General features: G+C 36.0%; 1 protein-coding gene across 1 annotated transcript; it reads right to left on the bottom strand.

The window, feature by feature from the left end:
* Positions 1-1,987: 1,987 nt before the first annotated feature.
* LOC137736298 (cyclin-dependent kinase E-1) lies at positions 1,988-10,211 on the bottom strand. The gene is made up of 16 exons (XM_068475593.1): positions 9,805-10,211; positions 9,488-9,598; positions 9,276-9,379; positions 9,134-9,176; positions 8,916-9,014; positions 7,382-7,451; positions 7,051-7,145; positions 6,909-6,942; positions 6,744-6,828; positions 6,460-6,537; positions 5,122-5,169; positions 4,882-4,914; positions 4,543-4,648; positions 3,482-3,688; positions 3,262-3,385; positions 1,988-2,435 (listed from the first exon to the last, which is right to left on the bottom strand). Exons 1-15 carry the CDS (start codon positions 10,090-10,092, stop codon positions 3,317-3,319), a joined length of 1,470 nt encoding a protein of 489 aa, XP_068331694.1. The 5' UTR covers positions 10,093-10,211; the 3' UTR covers positions 1,988-2,435; positions 3,262-3,316.
* Positions 10,212-10,680: the final 469 nt, after the last annotated feature.

The raw sequence follows: 10,680 nt of genomic DNA, 5'->3' as shown, positions 1-10,680 counted from the left end.
ATGATACTATTCACTTTACCCTTTATTTTGTCCTTATAGTTAAAACTCAAAGTTTTCAAATCATTTTCATTAGTGTTCTTTAAATTTAATGGACTATAATACAGTTAGGTTTGACCTTTTTTTCCATATTCAATGGATTGCATTCCATGCATTGCCGTATTAGCCACCGAAGGCACGGGAAATCCACATGCGTTGCCTCGTAGTACGGCTAATTGCAAGCGAAGCGTGAATTAGTACATGGAGTTGTATTGACTACTTGAGTTTGACTTATTATAATAGTCATTATAGTTAGCGGTAGAGTCAGAATTTTTTGTGAGCGAGAATCTTTTCATATATATATTAAGAATTTTTTTTGAATCATAGCATAAGCAATTAAAGTAATGTTCATAAAATTGAAAGACCCATTAAATTTAATAGAGAAAATCAAAAGAAATGTATAATACAATTAAGTGGGAGGTAGAGAGCAGTGTACTGAGTAATAAATTTGAAATTATAGGAAGAAAATACAAAGAAATCTAGTTCCAACTGTTGACAGAAAATGAGGGCAAAGAGGAGGTTGATTAGGTTGCTTTAGAAATAATATTAAAGTCAATTTTAAAAACCTGTCATTAAGTTTCACTAAACTACAAGGGCAAAACAAACAAAATAGTTAGAAAAATATGACACGACATCGTTTGACTCGACTTCTTCTCGAGGAAAATTCATCTTCTTCCTCATGTCTCACAGTTCTGCAATAACAGGCTTGAGGCTGTTGGAAATTTCTTACTTAGTGATCAGGACGGGCTCGAAACCACTCTAGTCCCTTAGTGGCTCCGCCGATGACTACAGTTTGACGTGCTAAAATAGTTTGTATAGTACTATCTGATGCACATATTAGTCGAATTGTACTAATCTATCCATCAAATAATTTTAATTAACATAGTCAAACGTTTGATGCAGTGTTTAAACTAAAAATCATCTATGTAGAAAATCATTCTATTTGAAGACAGCTTAGTCATCCAAATGAATCGAGGAAATTAACGGTTCATCAAGAAAATACTACTTTCTATCATAACTATCGACTTGTTCAACAAATTAATATAGATGACTAAATGGTTTCAAGTTCGAATGTTTTTTTTTTCTTTCCAAAATGATGTTTAGATGATGATGGCAAAGAGAAGGATGTTCCTCCATAATAGGAGCGAGGAAAGCTTTATCCTGAATAGTCTATGTGAAATACAAAGTACCGCATCATAAACCTTGAAAAAATTTGAGTTACTCTCCATATTGTCAATTAATTTTATAGTGAAATTTCAACTTCTTTCATAGTACAGGAACAAATTGGCCTACAAGTGTTTCACGTCACCCAATTTATCTTATCCATATGTTAAGGTAAAGTCCTACATCAAAGAAGAAGAAGCAAACCTTGCAAGGACTTACAAGGAGGTATGTCACTTTCCATATTGCGCAATTTTATGATGTCAGCAAGTGTGTCAGTTTTGTGCGTTCAAGTAGCATTCAGTTACTAAACTTCCGTAACCTCCATAGTCCACAAAAGCTAATAAAGATTTAACATAAGTCGGATCAAAGTACTCGCAAAATTATAGCGCATTCAGCCAGAGCATCATCAAATAAAAAAACTCCAAAAAAAAATCGAGTGCAATAGATTTAGGCAACTCCGCATTGCCTATTTAGATCATCTCCAAAACACTATTAGTGAAACCATTTTGCATTCACAATTGCACTTTGATGGCTAGAGTGGCATTTTGCATTCACAGTTGTACTTTGTTAGGAGGGACGGCGGGAGACCGGGACGGATGAGTGAAACCATCGCCGTAGTTGGTGATGTGAAAAGGGGATTGAGGGCGGGCGGAAGCCGGAAGTCGGAGGTGTTTAAAAAGGGTTACGGCACCAACTACCACTTTCTTTTGGATAGGCTGCTGGTGCTGGTGAATCAATTTGAGGTCCGCTGTTCAAACGATCACATGCAAGTGCAACCCAATGCCTATTTGTGAATTAAAAGTTGACTAATTGAAACATAAATTACAAGAAATATTATACACATACATATGTAACGGAGTGTGAGAGTCCCAGTTAAAAGTTGGTGGGGATCTCATCCAAACAAATGCGTTTCTTTCTAATCCCCTACCATCCTTCCTTCCCCTGTTTTCTCTGTTAGTGAGGAATGGATGCTCAAGTACTTAAAGCTCATCGATGCGGCCTTCATACAACTTGTCTAATTACTGTTTTTCTGGCTTAACAGCTAATTTTTACAGAAATCGAGTCACAATTTGTAAGTGTGCACGTTGTGACCTACAGGAGCACCAGTTAAGACTGCGGTAACTGAAATCTTCGTCCCACTGCATCGACCAGCATTTTAAGAATAACCGAATTTCCTCTACAGCATTCTACCTCTGACAGAATAACAAGATATTTTGTGTCCTCAATATTTAGACCTGGAAAAACATGAAATGCATGGGTAACATAAGAAGAATGAAGGAATTTGAAGATAGAATAAAACAAGTTAGGCTGCAAGTTTCTTCGCGAATCAAGCTTGTGCATCAACCTTTTTCACAAAGCATCGTGCACATGATTTAGTATTCTCGATTAAAAGATGGTCAAATAAAACAGGTATATTTAAGGAAGTGGTGATGGGTACAGGTCCATTCGAGCAGATAATGTATGTTATGGGTCAATAAGACCAGTTGGCTAACGGAGCCGGTAGAAAGGTAAGCCTCATACTAATAAATCCAACAGAGCCTCAGATGCAGAGGGACATCAAAGGTACCAAGAGAATAATTGATAACAAGAGGAGCTTGTGGGGATGAAAAGATGGAACTTGCAGTGTTTTGCTAACGGAAAATGTACGCAAGTATGAGTTCCAGACTTCCAGTTCAGAAATCCCTCAAGACAAAGCTTAAAAAGTATATTTCTTTATCTTCAAAACAACAAAGCCTTACTTTTATGCAACAGTGAGAAGACTAACAAAAATGCAGTCCAATAAATAAAAACGATAGTGATAAGATTATTGGTTATGGTTGATAGATTGTAATAGATTCTCCCCCTTTTAATTTACAGGATTCCGAATTATTTAGGAAAACTAGTGATTCTTGGGACAGGCAGCGGAAGATGAGAGTTTGAAATCTCAACCCCTCGTCAGTAAGACCAGTAGGAAAATTCAAAGGAGTTTACCTTCTTTTCATTTTTAATGATGAAGAGATAAAGAACAGTTTTAAAAAGTACTAGTAGCCTATGAAGCAAAGCATCAATAAAAAAACTAACCTTCATGAATTTCAGATCATCCACGGCAATTAAAGTACAATAGGTGCAATATTCCTCAGAAACGTCTGGATTTCTGCTGTGGAGGGTATCCCGGCATCCCCATTCCATTATCTTTCCTTCTCAACTGTATTTGAAAGATAAAATAAAATATAAAACCAGCATGAATTAAGAGAAAGAATTATTCTAAAGGTCAAAACAATCTATACTCATCACAATATACCTGTTGTTGGTGATGGGCCTGTGCTACACCACGCTGCATTGGCATGCCGCCAGGATTCATTGCACCACCAATCCCTGCTTGAGATGCAAGATTATAAGCAGCCATGCCCTGAGGCTGCATTCGTTGCATGTTAACCATAGGCCTGGGTACGGATCTCCCCACATGAGCACCTGACATGTTTCCAGATACTGCATTTCCAGATGATACCTGGTCCAGATAATTGTACGATGAGCAATGCACACATACCATAGTGAACAAAGATTGAGATGTTAAGACTTCTTACGTTTACTATATGCAAACAAGTTATTTTCATGCCTTAACATTCCTCTATGTAGGAAATCACTCGAAGATGAACTTGTTCTATGGGATATAAAGCAGATAAATAGTTGAATAAATTCTAACGTAAATTAATTCTGTGTCCTCTGATTAACAATTAAAGAGGAGGAAACCAGATGTGATACAATTATTCATAATGAGTATATCAAGATGGAAACAAAATTAATGTCATTAGTATTGATACATGTCCAACCACATTGATACATCTTACAACAATGGATATGACCAGTTTCACTGAGCAATAAAATTATGATAATCAACCAGGAACTGAAAGAGAAGAAAATGCGAAAAAGGGTGGAAGGGAATTCCAGGTTCTGACAGACGGACCTTGAACTAAACTAAAAGCATCTCCCCTCAACAGTATCATAAAAGATAATGCTTCTTACAAAACTAAAAGTGTGGACGATTTCAACTCAGTGAACAATATTTATCTACTAATAGCAACACTATCGTGATTTCCTGTTCTACATCCAACATGTAACACAAATCAAAATTTGTGATTATAATGTTTTCAAGAATGTATTCTTTTAAAGTATACGTATAACCTCTGAAACAGTAGAGTACACAATTGAGTAGTGCTCCATTATGTTTCTTTACTCTGGCTTTCACTGCTATTTCTAAAATTCCAACTAAATTTTGTACAAACCATGGTTAGCACTTCATTTAAACAGCTGCAGCTTTGGAACAGAAGTCTACTCATTTAGTTGTAAAACCATGAAACATACCGGTTGTGAAGGTTGAATGCTAGTTGTCCCTTCAAAATCTGTGGTTGTGTCTACCGGACGAGTAGGATAATTCACTACTTTCTCTCCTTGGGTAGGCACCAAAGCACTGATCATTAATAATATACCTGTCAATATAAGATATATGGGCGCACTATATGCTTACAATAGCATCTAGTATCTCCATTAGAGTCTTTTCTTTTTCAAACTTTTAGGTGGTATTCATGAAAAGGTGGTCAACATATTGGAAAATAAAGAAACTCAAATCGGTTGGGCATATCACAACAGAAAAGGTCCAAGTCCAACAGGGGAAGTAAAAGTTAATGAAGAAGAGAACCTTACTTGCGACCTGGTAGAGGCTCAATACGAAAATACCTGAAAGCAAAAAATATGAATCTTTTTAGAAAGCAATTATATTTTTGCGTATAACAATTTTTATTTAAGAATATTAAAATCTCGAATCCTGTATTAATTAATTTGTTAAATAATTCATTCACAGGTGATCATGAGGGTGAGGGAAAGGGAAGGATGGAGGAAGAATAATAAGCATAATATGAGAGATAAAAAAGCAAGAAGCTTTACTCATGCTCTAATGCTTGTGCAGCTGTTATACGCTTTCGAGGATCATATCTGCACACAGTTGTTTGGGGAAAGAAACAGACAATTAATTTATCTTCATTAAGAAAAAAGTAATGCAAGATCAACAGCAAAACCTTACAAATTATATGCCACTGTAACTAATTACTACAGAAACATATTGTAAGTTATAGTTCAACACTTTTTTAAGTCAAACAACTGTAAATTTTATCAAAATTTCGGCATTGTATGACAGACATGAAGAGACAAAAACAAATCAAATAAAAATTTATTTTGAGTCAGAAGCTCCGACCTTCCCGAATCTTGACAAAAAATTAGTACAAAAATTAGCAAGCACATGGACAAGAAAGGCAACCAATACTAAGAAATGGCGTTTAAATTTGTAGATCCAAATTGACACCTTTAACTGCTTTTCATAATTCATATACAAATTAGCTTGAAATATCTGAATTTACTTGTAGCTTCCGGTTTACAACTTGTGAACAAAAAAGCATGTCCAAACCAGTTCACCACTGATTCACCAATGTGAAAAACCGAACAGTAGACATGGTATCCTCATCTTACATCCATCATCTCCATTATACATCTATAGTTGCTAACAGTTCCTTCAAATGATTTACTAAAGTACAAACTAGCCATCTCATCGAAAAATCCAATTCCAAGTCACCAGCCAAACAATGAAAATATGGGGACTAACATGATCAATCAGCCTCAAACTGTTATATGATTGGTCAGTGAAATCCCAAGGAAGAGAATGTTCCTTTAGTACCCTTCTAATTGTCATTTATCCTGGTACTTGCATGGTAGTAAAGACAATCCAGACAAGGTCTTAAAATACTTTATCTACAGTTATAATCAGAAGAAACTACTCTCTGGAGTGGAAAGAGAGAACCTTACTCTGAAACTTGGATGAAAAGATAGGGATTAAGAACCTTACTATAGTCCACAGAAATCATTCATTTTAGGCCTCTAACTATATTGTGCTCATATCTAATCCTTGAATCTTGAATTATCAGCAAATATCTACACTTCTACAGTCAAAATACCATGTTCAAAGATTCCGTATGACAATACTCTATTAGCAATTAATAGGGCACTCAATTCATAAATCTTATTAAAACAATTCATGATGTATCATCACTCCAAATTTGTAAGGATAACTTTCTGTACTTTGTAATTAGAATCCTAAAAAATTAGAAAAAAACTAGAAAAATTGGTAAAATGAGAATTACAATTTTTTGGGTACAGTTATGAGTCTCATCCTCTCCATGTGCTCAACAATAACAAAATGAGATTCTTGTAAATTTAAAAGGCACCACTTACTCGAGCATCTTAGATAGGAGGTCATATGCAGGACTTTTTGGAGAGAGGTGAACTACACTATGCAATGCAGTATTATCACTGTCGAAAGCATACAGCAGGAAAAAAGAACAGGTTAGTTTGATCAAGGAAAGGGAGAAAAAAAAAATGAAGCCAAACATGGGAGTTACTAGAGAATGACAAATTAGACAAAAATAATTTCTTCAGATTCCTAGCACAAGGTTTATATTCTTTTTTATATGTTTAACTAAACAAGTTTTACATACATTAGATATGAGAAAGCTTACTATTTATGGCTTTGAATATGTTGCACATCTTGTTGCCAGTGTGGAAGGTTTGCAAGTGCTGGCCACTTTTCTAGTGTCGGATGACCTGATGTGATAATTGTTGACTGTAAGGTAGCTCCATGGAACTTATAAAAGATAAATGGCCTAAAAGGTAAAACATATTACCTAAGACCTTGAATATCTTGTCAAGTTGATCAAGCTGCACATGTGAACTCTATTATTAGAAGATGTGATACAATTACAAAACTTAAAACAGTACTAGTAATAAAAGTGTACAAAAATGTAAATACATTCAACGTTTCACAACCTGAAAAGGATTTGGTATAGCTTTGACTTCTGCACCTTGAAATAATGGCTTCAAAGTCAAAAGCTCGGCAAAGATGCATCCAACAGCCCACATATCTAAATTTCATATTAAGAAAACATTGTCTTTAAAATTAATCTGCTCATATAATTCAATACACCAGAGAACATAATTACATCAACTGAAAATAAAAATATTCAAACAACAAAGAGGCAGGCCTTTAGAAACTATTTAGCATTTAGGTAATCTACGAATGTGCACTCATGATTGTAATCACATGCTAACCACATGAACTTAATACAAATAGGATAAATAACTTAGTGTAGGAGGATACCAACAGCACTTGTGTAGTGCTTAGCCCCAAGGAGCAACTCCGGCGCACGGTACCAAATGGTTACCACAACCTGCAAGTAATATATCTAACGCGTTAGAGTCAGAATTATTGTTTCAATGCAAATGGAAAATAGCAATCAATTAGGGGCTGCAAAAAGGTTTAATTACTCAAAACAATAAGAAAAGGGCATTGACCAAGTACAGTAGATGTAACAGGAAAAAGAAGCTCCAAAAATTTAAAAGATCTAACAAACCAATAATGGAAAAAAAAAATGAGAAGCAAATTACAGAAAAACATATAATGATAAAAAGATCAACAAAATGATCATCTTCAATTCAACCACTAAATGCTCAGTGACTTTGAAAATCCTTGCAATTCACCCCACTCTCAGGTGCATCACTAGTCTCTAATAATAATTTAAAGGGCAAGGTGTAAGCCTTGTGGCATTTAGGCCTAAGCTTTCTGAATCAATCATTTTAATTAATAAAAATATCTGTAAGTATCTATGTATAAGTTTTATATATGATATAGATACCCTCGCTGTATTCTACTGTTACACTTTTGTTCAACTCTTCTCATAGAAAGAGTAAAATTACAAGTTAAGCATCTTGCTTTATAGTATTAGTAGTCTTTCAATTTTGATATTTGGGTCTCAAAAGTTTAGTTATGAATCACACAGAAATTTTTTCATAACTAAAATTATCTTCAAGTGGAAGTGTGCTGCACACATACGTAACATTACTTTGCCAGTCGCTACATGGGACCACATCTTTTAATTCTTATACTAAAACACCACAAGCCCAAGACCAGAAAACCCAAAACGAAGCAAAATGAAGCACGGTGATTCAGCAAAGGAAGACCCCCAACTGCAGGACGATACAGTTTCACTTATTTCTTGCGGGTGGGGTTCATCTCTTCTTTCAGCCAACACCTTGAGCCACCTCATGGAAGATGGTATGCGCCTCTCACCGACTTGTCATCAAGGCATGCATTTTTCCTGGCTTTCGCTAAGGACAGTACACCTAAGGTGATTTTCTGTACCTCACTCGACCCACACCTCAAGGCGAGTTTGTAGACAGTGGTAACTAATATAATCATATTGAGATAACCCAATTATTGCCCCAACCAAAGCAGCCTTTTATGGAAACTAAAAGCTCAGTCACATACGTTTTTCTATCCCACTTTATCACATATATTGAATACATACAGGATCACATACTTCCACAGCAAGTGAATGCCAACCTTTAAAAAATTCCATATGGAATAGAAATTGCTTTCCTTGTGGAAGTTATGGTTGTTGTGAAGATATGAATGCATTACTGCCAATGGTAACGAACAGGAGTGTTTCTTAAACCAAAACAAAAACAAACAAAAAAAATGAAGAAAAGGAGAATAAAAAGGGAATAAAAGGGGATGCTGATACATAAACCACTAAAAACCAAAAGTTTAATACAGTTAGGGAATGTATAAACTGTAATTCACGGGACTGCAGACATTGACAATGCAGTTATGTGATACAAACATGTCTCCTTACCCCATTGTCAGACAATGACTTCAAAGGAGCTTGATATATCCTTGCAAGTCCAAAATCCGCAATTTTCACAACTCCTTGTTCCTCTGCATCGCCCATAACCTATGAACAAAAAATCGAGTAAACGTAGCAAAAATTTATGATTGTTCACCCTTTGTAAGCAACACAAAGTCAAACAAAGTTGCATCAAGAAGAGAATGGAAAGGTTATGCAAATCATACCAAGATATTAGATGGCTTTAAATCACGATGAATGATCCAATTACTGCAAGGAAGGTTGCACACAAGTAGTCAAACAATAATGTAGATACAGCAAAAGAACGAAACATCAGCGGCGGCAAATGTCAAACAAACAAAGCCATACCTATGGAGATAATTGAGTCCATTGAGCAGCTGCCAGAGCAATGTCTTAATAGTGTAATGATTGATAGCTTGATTAACTTTGTCTCTGTGATGTCTAATGATTTCCTGTGAAGCAAATGTACGCAACCCACCACATTTTCTTCGATCAGCGGAACTCGAGAATCCCATTTCAAATGAACGAAAGAAGAAAAGGAGAAAACATCAGATACTCACATAAAGGTCATGTTCTGCGTAATCGAAAGCCAGATAGAGGGACATGTCTGTGTGATTGATGTGAACATTCACAAGCTTCACCACATTCTCGTGCGATATTTCCCGCAGCAACTGAACAATCCAAAAACATCACCATTTTTCAAATTTATTTTCTTTTAAAAGTAATATTCATGGGAAACCAGGAAAAATTAGGAAAGGAAAAAACTCTCAATCATTTTTCTTAATGTTTAAACAAATTTCCCAAACGAAATTTCGAACGTTAGGGTCTGCAATTCAAAAGTAAATAAATTGAAGGGAAAAAAAGGGAAGAAGAAGACCATGATTTCGCGGATGGCGGTGGGGGAGACGCCATCGCCGTCCTTGGACTGCTTGAATTTCTTGATGGCGATGGACTTTCCGCGGTTGGAAGGAGACTTGATCCTCACGAGGAACACCAGGCCGTACGTGCCCTCCCCGATCTTCCCTATCAGATCGTACTGTTGCAGCCACTCCGGCTTGTTACTATAACCACCGCCGTGGTTGTGGCCGTGGCCATGGCCGTGGTTGTTGTGGTGGTTGTGATTGTTGTTATGGTCTCTGTTGCCGCTTGCGCTGCCGTCACCCATGCTGGTTGGACTTCCACTGCCACTTCACCTGAATCTGTACGTGCAGTAGTAGAGAAGATAGGCAAATATCTCTTTCTGTGCTCTCTACCTCCTTCCCCCTCCCGGCCGCCGCCCCCCTTTCCAAATTATTGTTATTATTATTTGGGATTTGATCTAATTTTTCCAGTCTTTGATTTCGGCGGGACCCACAGCTTTAGTCTTTTCTTCGATTTTCTTCCGCTCTTTTTTTTTTTTTTTTTTTTTGTCAATACAACTCTCAATATGTCAATCAATATTATACTATGGTGATATTCATTTTTACTTAGAAGTGAGAGGTTTCATATTTGAATCTTGTGGATGATAAATTTGATACTAAATTAGGCTACCTATTGTGTGGTTTTGCTGAACTCTGACTCCCTTTAATATAAAAATATCGATGTACTAAAAAAAAAAAAAATTTCAATATATTAAAAAACTAGAGGTCTCAAGTTCGAATCTCGTAGATGGATAATTTGATACCAAATTAAGCTGCCCATGAACTAGGATTCTCTCTCCTCACATTTTCATCCCCTCCTCTCTCTCTATTTTGTCTTTCTCTTTCTATAAAAA

The sequence above is a fragment of the Pyrus communis genome, chromosome 1 (assembly GCF_963583255.1).
Source record: "Pyrus communis chromosome 1, drPyrComm1.1, whole genome shotgun sequence".
Lineage (NCBI taxonomy): Eukaryota > Viridiplantae > Streptophyta > Magnoliopsida > Rosales > Rosaceae > Pyrus > Pyrus communis.
The sequence above is the reverse complement of the archived record's forward strand: the minus strand, read 5'-3'. Positions and strand labels throughout refer to the sequence as shown.